General features: G+C 45.0%; 1 protein-coding gene across 1 annotated transcript; it reads left to right on the top strand.

Moving 5' to 3' along the window:
• Window positions 1–4086: 4086 nt before the first annotated feature.
• Window positions 4087–6027, top strand: snai1b (snail family zinc finger 1b). The gene is made up of 4 exons (XM_068598243.1): window positions 4087–4259; window positions 4676–5007; window positions 5113–5317; window positions 5590–6027. The coding sequence occupies exons 1-4, from the start codon at window positions 4178–4180 to the stop codon at window positions 5769–5771; spliced, it is 801 nt and encodes a 266-aa protein (XP_068454344.1). The 5' UTR covers window positions 4087–4177; the 3' UTR covers window positions 5772–6027.
• Window positions 6028–15000: the final 8973 nt, after the last annotated feature.

The raw sequence follows: 15000 nt of genomic DNA, 5'->3' as shown, positions 1-15000 counted from the left end.
GTGTGTGTGTGTGTGTGTGTGTGTGTATTGTCTGTAAAAGCAGTGCTGCATTCCAGTGGGATAATCTAATCTTCCCCCCTGCTGAGTTTACTGACCTCTAAACTGTAGGGCAACACACACACACACACACACACACAAACACAGTATGCACATATGGTCTGAAAAGCTTTCAGATTCAACACGTCGTCTCCTTTCTGAATCGTAACAAAAGATGTAAACGCCTGATGGCTCTCAGGAGCCGTCACCTGATGGGTCTCAGGAGCCGTCACCTGATGGCTCTCAGGAGCCGTCACCTGATGGCTCTCAGGAGCCGTCACCTGATGGCTCTTAGGAGCCGTTACCTGCCGTCGTTACCTGTCGTCCTTTCAGCTCAACAACGGGGCACTTGGTGGCTCTTAGGGGCCGGCGGCATTCGAGGGCCTTCTGAGATGCAAAGCGGTCCCTTCAAGCTGCACTCGAGCTACACAACAACACAACAAGGTGTTTGTGGGTCGGCTGCAGGTCGGCCCATGAACGCAGCCGGAGGACCGAGAGCTCTGACTCACAATCTGTAACTGAGGGATGATTAACGAAGCTGGGTTTTGTCATGTTTTTGTTGTGTTTCTGTCATGTTTTGTGATGGTTTTTTTGCAGCTGACATGTTTCTCTCACTCGGGGTACGTCTTCAGGCTCCCCGTGTGGCTCAAAGCGGTACTGCAGATGTGATTGTGAGATAAAAGACGTTTACATGAACGTCACACAACATGAACTGAACACGTTAGTCTTAATGAACAAGAGGTAACGTGTGTGTGGAGCTAGTTTTCATGTGTTTGTGTGCAAAAAGCCGTCGCAGTGATCTCAGAGAGGACGTGTTGTTGTATTTCCTGTCAAAACCACAGAATGGAGCTTTTATGTGTTTGGTTTCTGTCGGTGGGAAAAGCTTCGTCCCCGAGGCCGGAGGGCCGAGAACATCTGTTCTGAGCAGAGGTCACGAGGTCACGACACAGTGTAATCAGCCGTTTGCCTTTTTACAGCCTCCTCCAGTGTGTGTGTGTGTGTGTGTGTGTGTGTGTGTGTGTCAGGTGGATGTTTCATTTTGTTATTATTTTACGAGTACAAATACAGCTCACATAAGGAACACGCCACAATGTAAAGGATCTTCACGTCCTGGTCTGAGGCTGAGCGATGAAACCACGCCCACTTACATGTGACGTACACATGTAAAATACATGTGTACAAAAATACATCTTTTAGAATCAGCTTTTTAAAATAAATATAGACATGTTTCTCTGTGTTTAATTAAAGAATCATGTAAATTAAAGCTCGGTCCCGAACTCAAATAATTCCTTTAAAATATATTTACTGAAACAAAATGGTGGATGGCCAGATGTTGTGACGTGACAGGACAATGAGGACAGAGGACTTTTTGAGATGCAAAGTCCAAATACCTCAGATGACTAACATTACTATCATAAACATGTACATGTGACGAGAGGATAAATACAAATAAAGATAGCTGGCAGCCAGAGAGGGAAACCGCGTCAATACATGAGATTCTCACCAAGACGGTTCAATCTGTCTGGACTGTTTGTTCCAGGTGGAAGATTACAACCAGCAGAAGGTGTGTTGAGACATTTTACTGCGTGAAATAACTACACTAACACCAGAATGTCACGTGACACTAAAGGAAAACCTGTTTGAACGTTCAGCTCCTCTGAAGCTCCAACATTTGTGCTTTCAGACTCTTCTTCAAGCAGCAGCACCCACCACTGTGTGTGTGTGTGTATGTGTGTGTGTGTGTGTGTGTGGGTCTGTGTGTGTGTCTGTGTGTGTGTCTTTACTGCCGCGCTGCCCTCGTGACCTCCAGTCTGCGCGGCGTCAACGAGCTCTAACGACGTGTGAACTTTTGGGCATGCTGCGACAATGGCGCCTTTTGGACAGGTGCATACATTAACACACATACACACTCACACACACACACACATACACACTCTCTCACACACCACTCAGCAGCTCTTCGGGCTCTTTGCGATGCTAAAGAGGAGATGGGGACATAATGGCGGCACCTGATGGTTTCCCCGCTGGGAGGCCGCGTATCCTCGTCTCGTGACTCAATCACCCGTCGGGCCCTGAACGCAACACTTTGATTTGATTCACTTCATCACGATGCAATCACAGGACTGTTCCTCACTCAGAGAGATAAGAGGGAACTTTGTCTGAGGCCCAGAGACATGATTGTGGGGGAGTTTGAGATGAAAAGCAGGAGAATAACAAAAAGAAATACAATATAACTGTAAATGATTAATATAATATCAATTGATAAGTGTAAAATAACAGTAACTAAGGTCAATAAAGTCGGAACAAATCAACAAAAAAGGGAAAATACATTTAATTTAATACAATAGTACAAACAATATGAGAAGTGACAGTAAGTGCCTTAAATACACAAAAATAAAAAGAATATGTTTTTATTATTCCTGAATGATTTTAAAAACTGTTATTTTGTAACATATCATGAACGTCCTATTACACATGATGATGAAATGTTATATTATCATAAAGCAAATGATCGTGACTGTTAAATAAGACAATGAAGAATATTTGGACAAAAAGATAAAACATCAATCTGTACTGGATCAAAGTTGTTTTTTTTAATCAGACAATCATCCTTTTTCCTTCTATGACTTTCTATTGAATTATTGTAACTCGCACATCTCAATTATACATACAATAAGGGTTCTTATGAGCGTGCTTTCAATTACGCACAACCTTTACGCACGTTTACGCGTTCCATGGAGCGGGCGCTGCGCCGCCGGAGGGCCGCGCCTCTGCTGCCGGAGGGCCGCGCCTCTGCTGCCGGAGGGCCGCGCCTCTGCTGCCGGAGGGCCGCGCCTCTGCTGCGGCCTCTGACGGCCCGCTGTCCCGCAGAGAGGCCGCAGGAGACGCGCTCCAGATGCCGCTCTGCTCCGCGAGGAGCGAACATGGCGCAGCGTTTGTCTCCTGCGCATCTCAGCAGGGTGCGTTGAAAGCCTCGATATATATAAATAAATATATATATATATATATATATATATATATATATATATATATATATATATATATATATATATATATATATATTATTTCCATCACATACAAGGAACCAGGTTCACATGTTAAGAGTTAGAGCGTGTTGTTAGTTTATCTCCATTTACTTCACCCTTAAATCTGACTTTCACAGCATTATTCTACAGATGTGTGTGTGTGTGTGTGTGTGTGTGTGTGTGTGTGTGTGTGTGTGCGCGTGTGTGTGTCTCTGGTGTGATTATGTGTGTTGTGTGTGTGACTTCAAAAGGTTTGCAACTGATTTCTTTAATCAAGGAGCGTCTTTTCCGCTCGACGTTGTGTGTCTGTACAGTGTGTGCGTGTGTTTGTGTGTGCGTGTGTGTGTGTGTGTGTGTGTGTGTGTGTGTGTGTGTGTGTGTGTGTGTGTGTGTGTGTGTGCGTGCTTCACGGGCCGGCAGAGGACGCTGCAGCTCCAGCTCGCCTCGTCTCGTGAAGGAATGAACACATGGAGTCATGAAGGTGCACGAAAGTTTTCAAATACATATAAAATCCGGATAGGATTTGACTCCATCTGCCCTTCTCCTTTTGGTTTTTACTTTCATAAAAAACATTATTGTGCATCTTTTATGGAAACAACAACAACAACAACAAAGTCCAAATCGCTCTTTACAGTTTTTCACTCCATTCTTTCCAGGTGAGCTGAGGACATTCCTCATCTTCTCCCTCATTGTGAGTCGCATCCCGTGACACCGCTATCAAACACACACACACACACGCGCGCGCGCGCGCGCACAAAAGCACGCGCACGCACACAGGGCGTCGATGCGTGTGATGAGCCATCAGAGCCGTGAAACGCGCACTCAGGTCCCGCTCATCACCTGCCGCGAGGCGGCGAGACGCCCTGTGACGCGCATTGCTGTGGGCGTGTCTCTGCGCGGAGACACGCCCACAGCCCCTCTCTCTGCTTCCTATATGAGGAGGCGACGGCGCGACCACGTCACTCAGCCCGCACAGTTTGATCTCTGCGCGTCCACACGGCCGACGAACCTGCAGCCAGCCGGACGGAGGGAAGAGGGACTCGAACCCTGAGGAACATATCTCCCCTTTTGTTTTGTTTTGTTGGGACTCGACCCTTGAAGCCAGACCTCCCAGCATGCCTCGCTCATTCCTGGTCAAGAAGTATTTCTCCAGCAAGAAGCCCTTCTACAGGGAGAGCCAACTGGAGAGCCAGACTGGTAGGTGTTCTCTCCCCCAGTGAGGGGAAAGGTTCTGTTCAATCCCATCAGGAGAGTTTGAGCTGAACCTGCATGTGACTCACCTTGATAATCTGCTAATGGGACCGGAGGTTTGTAATGGGACACCCTGGAATGAAAACAAGTTTAGTGCTTTATTAGATTTCTTTGCATTTCGTCCCAAAGCGACTTACGAGTGCGTTCAACCGTGAGTCCAAACAAGAGTCAAGAAAGTTCAAATCCTGCAAGAAGTCAAACTACAAAGTGCTTTAAGTCCCTCAGTGCTGCGCTCTTTATTTATGGTGAAGTAGAAAAAGGTGTTTAGTCTGATGTAGACACTGTTCTCAGACGGCAAAAGGTTGTATATTAAGATTAAGTGCATCATATCCGCTGACGTCCTTTTTATTTCTCCCCCACAGCTTATGTCCCAGAATGCTTTGCCCAAGCCGAGCTCCCGACGCAGGACCACAGCTTCGCCCTGACCTGCTACCCGACCAAGCCCTTCCTCGGCTGCACGGTCGCCCCGCTGCCCTCCCCGGCCACGCCGGCGTGCCCGCCCCCCTCGCCGCTCGGCCCTCTGGACCTCAGGAGCTCTCCGTCAAGCGGCAGCGAGGAAGACGAGGAGGACGGCGGGCGCACCTCCGACCCGCCCAGCCCGGACGTCCTGCAGCACATCCACCACTGCCTGCGCTGCAGCAGCGGTTACCCCACCCTCGCGGCGCTGTCCCACCACCAGGCGTCCCACCACCAGGCATCCCAGCGCCAAACGTCCCAGCGCCAAACGTCCCAGCGCCAAACGTCCCAGCGCCAGGCGTCCCAGCTCCAGGCGTCGCAGCTCCAGGCGTCGCAGCTCCAGGCGTCCCAGCAGACGGCGCCCTCTCCGCCCGTGGAGGTCCTCGCCCGGCCGGCCTTCCACTGCAAACACTGCCCCAAGGAGTACACCAGCCTGGGCGCCCTGAAGATGCACATCCGCTCGCACACGCTGCCCTGCGTGTGCCTCACCTGCGGCAAGGCCTTCTCCAGGCCGTGGCTGCTGCGAGGGCACATCCGCACGCACACAGGTACACACACACACACACACCCGAAAGAGCAACACCCCCCGTCCCTAAAGTGAGCAACCCCATTGCTCTGTTGGCTTGTAAATGCGAGGCCTTCATTCATATTCATTGAGCCTCCTGACGTGTGAGCGAACCGTCTAATGAGTGAGTTCGGCTCGTTCCGGCTCTTTTGTTCCCGGTTCTCTTAAGCAGACCATTTAAAAAACAATGACCTTTGTTAACTTAAGTGCACTCTTGTCTCCTTGTCTCCTTCTCTCCTCCCTCCTCCCCTCCAGGTGAGCGGCCCTTCGCCTGTCAGCACTGTAACCGGGCCTTCGCCGACCGCTCCAACCTGCGTGCCCACCTGCAGACGCACTCCGAGGTGAAGAAGTACCAGTGCGGCTCCTGCTCGCGGACCTTCAGCCGCATGTCGCTGCTGCACAAGCACGCCGCCTCCGGCTGCTGCCCGGCCTCGTAAGGAGAGGCGGCTCGCCTCTCTGCCCGGTCTGCTAAATAACTTTCACACGACACCAGAACTGGAGTTCTGGTTGGTTTTTTTTTTGTCGGTCTCCGTCCGGGACTCCGTCGGCGGCTCGTCTGCGTCGCCGCGTGTGCGATCTGAGGGCAGCTGGACATCCAGTTAATTCCCAGGAAGCTCCGTCGGTGCCGGCCGGTCCGGGACTCGGGCCACAATGCAGCTGCTTGGGCGTGTTTGTGTGTGTGTGTGTGTGTGTGGATGTCATTCCTCACCATACTATACATACATGGCATGTGTGTGTGTTGGGACAGCTGTCTGTGTACGGTGCACTGCGGAGGCGCTGAGAGGCGTGTTAGCCGTGACCTCGTCGACAGGTGACCCAAAAACACACACACACACACACACACACACACACACACCAATATTGTCATTTTTACAGACATTTACAACGCCCCTTTTTTAAGACATTTTTTTCCTGGGAATGTTGTGACCTGCAGTTTTAATAAACCTCAAAATGGGAATAATGTGCCTTTTTTCTTGTTCTGTAACATGTAACATGTAAATAAAAGCTTTGTTTAAAATCCTTTTGTGCTTGTCCATTAATTAGTATTTCAACGGGTATTGTATTGACTCGTGACTCTAAATGAGTTCATCAGGACAGACATGGCAGGGTGTGTGTGTGTGTGTGTGTGTGTAGGAGGAACGGGGATAGGTTTGTGTGGTGTTGAGTGATGGAGGGGGAACACCTGCACACACCTGCCCGGCTGTCAGCGCACAGAGAGGAGGAGGGGGGGGGGGGGGGGGGGTCAGGGTGCAGGTGAGGAACACATTGTGGATTTAAAGAAGATGCTGAGAGGGCAAATTGTAAAAGTCTGGCTTGATCCAAATGTCCGACTGAGGCCTTAAACCCTCAGGAACTTTACAATAAACAAAGTTTAGCGATCCTAAGGCCGTCTGCGATGCACACGGGGGAAAAAACTACACAATAAAAAGACAAAGTTCAGCAAAATGTGTGTGAGTGCGCTGCTGTGAGCGTCACAACGGCTTCCAGGCTTTTACTTCACAAGATGACGTTTTTGACGAAATGATGCAATCACAAAATGTTTTATGAATGAAGCCGGTGTGTGTGTGTGTGTCTGTGTGTGTGATACGGTCTTCAACCCTGTGGTTTAAAGACGCATTGCTATAAATTGTGGGTAATGTCCTCGTGTAATGTCTGCAGAGATGCGGACTTGTGGAGAGTTCATGGAGATAAAAGATCTGACATAACGCAGCCCTCACACTGTGTGTGTCTGTGTGTGTGAATCCCACTGAGCCGCTTCCTGCTGCAGCAGCGACCTCGGATGGAAAAAACACAACAACTAAAACTTAAAGACCGGCCGCTGAGAGACGGACACGATCCATCTGCTGCCATGTTTGACTCCGGTTACCTTGAAGGAACTCCTGAGGAAGTCTGCGCTCAGCTGAGAGGGAACGACCGGGCTGCACATATGGCAGCAATGTGTCGACAATCCCCACCGCCCTCCTGACCCACACACACACACAGACGCACACATAGACACGCACACATAGACACTCACACACCGACGCCAACACGTCTTAGTGAGGTAACAACGCGCTTCCTCCGATAGCTCTCAGTGTTGAGAGGTGGATGCACGTGTGTGTGTGTGTGAGTGAGTGAGAGTGTGTGTGTGTGTGTGTGTGTGTGTGTGTGTTGGAAGGAGGGGTTTGAAGAGGCTCAGGATCAGATTGCATGACTTAGCTTGCCCAAATGTAAACAGCACCCCGAAAAGACTGTGTGACATCTACACACACACACACACACACACACACACACACACACAGACACAGACACACACACACACACACACACACACACACACACACACACACACACACACACACATATGCAGGCATATTGAATAAAGACATTTTGATCAAGGGGGTTTTTGGTTAGTCTGTGGATGTGGGCGTCGTTAAGCTGCTGCACACCTACAGGTGAGTCAGAGGGGGCGGAGCCACCGGGGGCTGAACTGCGCTTGAACCGACGACCGAGAAGGTGCGGCAGGGTCCGATGGGTTGAAGGCAGAGGTGTATAGTAACACAGTAAAAATACTTGCCCAGGATCAGATGCTAGCTAGCGAGCGACGACATGACTCAATGAATCCCATGAGCCGCGACGTTCATGTTTAGTTATAATTAGCATGAACTTGTTCAGATATCTCGAGGAGTCGCCCCCTGGTGGTCAGTACAGAAAAAGCAGCTTTAATACATGAAGCATATACTTCTATACAACCTAGAGGAGTCGCCCCCTGGTGGTCAGGAGAGAGAATGCAGCTTCAACACATGAAGCATAGACTTCTATACAACCAGAGGCGTCGCCCCCTGGTGGTCAGGAGAGAGAATGCAGCTTTAACACATGAAGCATAGACTTCTATACAACCAGAGGAGTCGCCCCCTGGTGGTCAGGAGAGAGAATGCAGCTTCATCACATGAAGCATAGACTTCTATACAACCAGAGGAGTCGCCCCCCTGGTGGTCAGTACAGAAAATGCAGCTTTAATACATGAAGCATATACTTCTATACAACCAGAGGAGTCGCCCCCTGGTGGTCAGTACAGAAAAAGCAGCTTTAATACATGAAGCATATACTTCTATACAACCTAGAGGAGTCGCCCCCTGGTGGTCAGGAGAGAGAATGCAGCTTCAACACATGAAGCATAGACTTCTATACAACCAGAGGCGTCGCCCCCTGGTGGTCAGGAGAGAGAATGCAGCTTTAACACATGAAGCATAGACTTCTATACAACCTAGAGGAGTCACCCCCTGGTGTCAGGAGAGAGAATGCAGCTTTAACACATGAAGCATAGACTTCTATACAACCAGAGGCGTCGCCCTCTGGTGGTCAGGAGAGAGAATGCAGCTTTAATACATGAAGCATAGACTTCTATACAACCAGAGGTGTCCCCCCCTGGTGGTCAGGAGAGAGAATGCAGCTTTAACACATGAAGCATAGACTTCTATACAACCAGAGGAGTCGCCCTCTGGTGGTCAGGAGAGAGAATGCAGCTTTAACACATGAAGCATAGACTTCTATACAACCAGAGGTGTCCCCCCCTGGTGGTCAGGAGAGAGAATGCAGGCACTTCAGCATTGACGTCACTTTTCAGGATCTCTAATTGAAAGAAAAAACTTTTTTTTAATTTACTTTTTTGGCGCTTTGAGCATCACAAGCCGACTTTGATTTGTCTTTTTTAAGTAAAAAGATGGAGATGGACGCGTATACGCGTCAAACACAGCTAGAACATCTACCTCCACCAATGTGTACAAAAAACGTGCTGTCCTTTCTGATGGCGTCGGCCTTTTTTGAAATCCAACTCCGACACCTTGCTGGGGGGACATTGTTCAGGTCTGCGGTGTGGAGGAGGCAGTCGATCACTCTGTAGCTTTGAGGCGATGAGATCACTGGACCTGTCACCGTTCTCTTTCACTGAGTGCGATATCATATTGGTCTCCTCAAAGTGGTTTAATGTTTGCGGCGTCACGCATGCGGCCCCTGACTAATGTGACATTCCTGAGCCATTAGTGACAGACACACAACACCGCCATCCAACAGAAGAAGAGGGCCGCTCTGTCTGCCGGCCTCGCGGTCTGCTCTCCAGTCAAATTCAATAATTGGATTTTCCCGTAACAGGTAATAATGTTACGCTGACCTGATTACGAAGAGAAGGGGGATTGCCGCTCGGTTTAATTTCTCACTTGTGTTATTCCCACGGTAAAGAATGTCTACGCGCTATGGCCTCGCTCTATTCTTTATCGTTTAATAATCGTTCACGGACTCTAAGATGATCTTTAATAGCAACGACTGTAAACAAAGATATCGACGAATAAAAAACAAAGATATCAACGACTAAAATCAAAGATGGCATCGACTAAAATCAAAGATAACAATGACTAAAAACAGAGATAGCAACGACTGAAAACAAAGATTGCAACAACTAAAAAACAAAGATATCAACGACTAACAACAAAGATAGTAACATCTAAAAAACATAGTAAAAAAAACAAAGATAGTAATGTCTAAAAACAAAGATAGCAACATCTAAAAAACAAAGATAGCAATGACTAAAAAACTAAAATAGCAACGACTGAAAACAAAAATAGCAACGACAAATATAGCATCGACTAAAATCAGAGATAACAATGACTTAAAACAGAGATAGCAACAACTAAAAAACAAAGACAGTAACGACTAAAAAACAAATATAGCATCGACTAACAACGGATATAGTAACATCTAGAAACATAGTAAAAAAAACAAGATAGTAATGTCTAAAAACAAAGATAGTAGCATCTAAAAAACAAAGATAGTAATGTCTAAAAACAAAGATAGTAGCATCTAAAAAACAAAGATAGTAATGTCTAAAAACAAAGATAGTAGCATCTAAAAAACAAAGATATTAATGTCTAAAAACAAAGATAGTAGCATCTAAAAAACAAAGATAGTAATGTCTAAAAACAAAGATAGTAATGTCTAAAAACAAAGATAGTAATGTCTAAAAACAAAGATAGTAATGTCTCAAAACAAAGATAGTAATGTCTCAAAACAAAGATAGTAATGTCTAAAAACAAAGATAGTAATGTCTAAAAAACAAAGATAGTAATGTCTAAAAACAAAGATGGCGTCCGAAAACGAGATGGCAACGTTAAAACAAGATAGACTATCATGATTACTATTAATAAATGAGAAGTACATAGATGTAGTTGCTGGAGAGAGCGCAGCACATTGGACGCCTGCACGTTGCTGCGTGTTTGAACGACTGACGTTTGAATGACTTTCACTCCGTTGCAGGGTGTCGTCATCCTGGAGCCAGAACACGCAGCCCGGCTCTAAACAACCGACTCCGAAGAGCCGCATGTGTGCAACAGGACAGGTGACGGGGAAGCACGAACTCTTTTGTTTGGAGCGATGGGAGGCGGCGCTGCACGGCAACTAAAGTCACCAACAACTTCCCGAGCTGTGATTGCAGGTTTCCCCCTTCGCCGCACGTGTTGGTGGTGATGTTTGGGACGCAGGAAGTGGCCTGTCAGCCTGGCGTAAACACAGGTCTTACCAGGAAAACGCTGCCATGAAGCATCTGGAGCGCCGCTGCAGCTGCTTGTGTGTACACGGACGGACGGACGAGTGTGTTGGCGGGCGTCGCTCGGGCCTTCGAGGAGAGCAGGCGAGGGCGACCTTGCTGAAATGGGAGCTGGCGGAGCTGAATGGCCGGAGCCGGGGAGGTTAAGTCACCCGGTTACAGTTGCAAACCTTCACATACGGAAACGTAGCGGGCTGCAGATCAAGTTGTGTGTCATCAACGTGATCGAGTGTAAAAGTAGCACACAAAGAGACCGACGGGTCCAACTCCGACAAGTCAGGAGAATATTCTGTTTGTGCCCCACGAGAAGCAGGAAGAACACGTCGATTTACGGGTCACGTAACTTATGTACTTAAGTTATTTTAAGTATTTCATCATATTTATTGAACATAACTAAGTATTTCATCATGTTTATGAAACATAACTAAGTATTTCATCATATTTATTGAACATAACTAAGTATTTCATCATGTTTATGAAACATAACTAAGTATTTCATCATATTTATTGAACATAACTAAGTATTTCATCATATCTATTAAACATAACTAAGTATTTCATCATGTTTTATTAAACATAACTAAGTATTTCATCATATCTATTAAACATAACTAAGTATTTCATCATATTTATTAAACATAACTAAGTATTTCATCATATTTATTAAACATAACTAAGTATTTCATCATCTTTATGAAACATAACTAAGTATTTCATCATATTTATTAAACATAACTAAGTATTTTATCATCTTTATGAAACATAACTAAGTATTTCATCATATTTATTAAACATAACTAAGTACTTCATCATATTTATTAAACATAACTAAGTACTTCATCATATTTATTAAACATAACTAAGTATTTCATCATCTTTATGAAACATAACTCAGTATTTCATCATATTTAATAAACATAACTAAGTATTTCATCATCTTTATAAAACATAACTAAGTATTTCATCATATTTAATAAACATAACTAAGTATTTTATCATCTTTATGAAACATAACTAAGTATTTCATCATATTTAATAAACATAACTAAGTATTTTATCATATTTATTAAACATAACTAAGTATTTCATCATGTTTTATTAAACATAACTAAGTATTTTATCATCTTTTATTAAACATAACTAAGTATTTCATCATATTTATTAAACATAACTAAGTATTTCATCATCTTTATTAAAAATAACTAAGTATTTCATCATCTTTATGTAACATAACTAAGTATTTCATCATATTTATTAAACATAACTAAGTATTTCATCATATTTAATAAACATAACTCAGTACTTCATTTTTATTAAAGATAACAAAGTATTTCACCATTAAACATAACTATTTCATCATCTTTATTAAACATAACTAAGTATTTCATCATATTTATGAAACATAACTAATTATTTCATCATATTTATTAAACATAACTAAGTATTTCATCATCTTTTATTTAACATAACTAAGTATTTCATCATCTTTTATTAAACATAACTAAGTATTTCATCATATTTATTAAACATAACTCAGTATTTCATGTTTTCAACTCCAGTAAAGCTCCAGACATTTTTCAAAATAAATGCTTTTATATCTTTATTATTCTTAAAGAATTGGTTTATATACCGATACTAAATACAAATATCTCCTCAACCACAAGGGCTATTTGTATAATTTCAAAAGGTATAATATCCAGAAAACCCTCGTGCGTTAAGAGGTTCATAAAGCAGTGTATGTGTTACTGGTTTATTGGTGGATGATAGAACATAGGAAAGAACAATAATAATAATAATAATAATAATCTCAGAAAAAAAACTTCCAGGAGGCATTTTCTCTTTTTAATCATGCACATCATTACTTCTTCTTTAAATAATTAAATAATCTATTATACATATTATAAAATAGCAGTATATGTTAACAGTATCTCTTCAATGTTTGACTTGGATTAAGTGAAGTTAAATATTTTTAGTACATAATTTAGTGCACATTTCGTGTACCGTAGGTTTAGATCCGCTGATAGCTAAAATAACCTAACTTTCTTCCTGGATCTTGAACGCTTCTTGTTCCAAATACATACCAAGCAAGTATGGTTTCATCCACAAGTAAGTCATATTTAAGTTTTTTTGGCTGGAATGTGGTTGATATCCTGCTGACGCTTTGTCTCACGGGGGATTAGACGCAGTTGGCAGATCGTATCCTGTGGAGATGGAACTTTATTTTAGGAAAATACTTTCTGGCTGCAACACGCAGAAATTGCCTGCTGTTGCGGGACTTATGTCAGAGGAACAATGTGGAGTACGAGGACGAGTCGTTCAACGTTCGATGAATAGCTGGCGGTTTGAAGGGAAAGGGTGAACCGGGGATGAGAACACGGTAACGGGGAGGGGAAAGAAGGGAGAAGAGAGAAGGACATCGGGGGAGGAAGGGTGTCTGGTGAAGAACGAATGTGTCTGTTCGCGGCCCGTTTATCAAATCAGTAAAGGGAGTTTGTTGAGGAATGCCACAGTGTTGCAACGCGGACTTGATCAATGACTGGCGCTGTGGAGGCTTTTCTGTCTGCACACAAAGAGCTCACATCTCTGGACAAATGGACCAGTTTCACCCAAGGACAGGATATGGTCTTAGGAGGGGGGTACACGCTGTTTCCCTTGTTCAATGGCGTGTGTTTATGTGTGTGTTGTGTGGCTGGTGCTGCGCTTCCTCCTCAACACAGGGCCTCAGTGTGCCAGAGGTCAGAGGGGAGAGAGGATGAGCCATAAAGGGACAGGAGCCGGCCAACACATGAGAGGTGTTGTGTGCGCAGAGGTTTCCTCCAGCAAGCGCTGCTTTTCCATCGCACACAAGAGGTCCAACGCCCAGCTGGAACGCCACACTGTTGTGCGGCGGTGTGCTGTGAAACCTTCTCCTTGTCCGTCATTTTGACTGACAGGGTTGTAAAGATTCAGTCGTGATGTATTATTTTACACGTCATATGTGTAGAAATGTATCAGAGAAATGACTCCACTTCTCTCTTGATGTATTCCCTCAGGTTTATGTCTCAAGTTATAGTTTAGAGTCTTCTTCAATACAGCATTATGTGCATTTAGTAAATTATTATTATTATTTAGAGTCAAACAGACCATAAAGCAGGGGACGCTTCAGGGGCGGGGCTACGAGGTGATTGACAGGTCAAAACTAGAGTCTCGACGGCGTTCGTCCACGTTCCAAATATGATCACTTCCTGTTCACTGGCTGCAAAAATAACAACATGGCATGAAAGCATGGTGGAATTAGCAAGGCAGCTAGCTACGTAGCCAGCGGCTAAATGAAGAAAATGTCACAACTCGACGCTTCGTCCACACGTTGTTGTCACTGTGTAGGAAAAGCACGTCGCTATTGCCAGATTAGCGACAGCTAAGTTCGGAAAAAAACATTTGCTGTGACGCATGAAAGAATGGCGGAATCAGCAAGCTAGCTTAGCAGCTAGCCGTCTACTAGTTAGCTTTGCGGTTTGCAGACCACACGCTGTTACAGAAAGGTCAAGCTGAACCATTAGCAACATGTTCTTGTAGCATGCTAGGGCCTCGAATCACAGCTCATCACCTCAAACGTATGCAGCTCCAACACCTCAAAGAGGACATCTGTGATTTGTAACTTAGCCTCCAGCTAACGTGGCGTTATACACGGCGCCGGCTGTGAACGGGTCTTTACGGATGAAGTCAGGTGTTCATTTAAATTGGGGAATTTCATGACTATTCTGTTGTTTTTTTAAGTTAAGCAGTATTTTGTTTTGCTTACCTGCTATTTTTTTAAATGATCTTTTCTTGGTGAAATGATCCGAGTGCTTGGTGACTCTCTGGCTTCTCTTACCTTCACCCACACGGAGAGACATGGAGGGAAGTCACCGCGACCCCTGGGGGGGTTGATGTCACACATCTCTGAGTCAGATCTCGCCGGCTGCCGCCATCTGGTACAATTACACTTCACCTGATTAATGTTACGCAATGCAAACTGGCAAAAGGAGGCCGCGGGGTTCACTGGAGGTGCGTTCATCCCACCTTCACCCAGAGAGAGAGGAGGGAGGGCGTGCATGAGCTGCTTGGAG

Source organism: Clinocottus analis, unplaced genomic scaffold, assembly GCF_023055335.1.
Source record: "Clinocottus analis isolate CAN_PGR_092001 unplaced genomic scaffold, fCliAna1.0.p SCAF_4, whole genome shotgun sequence".
NCBI lineage: Eukaryota > Metazoa > Chordata > Actinopteri > Perciformes > Cottidae > Clinocottus > Clinocottus analis.
Note: the sequence above shows the minus strand (reverse complement) of the source record. Positions and strands in the feature narration are given on the sequence as shown.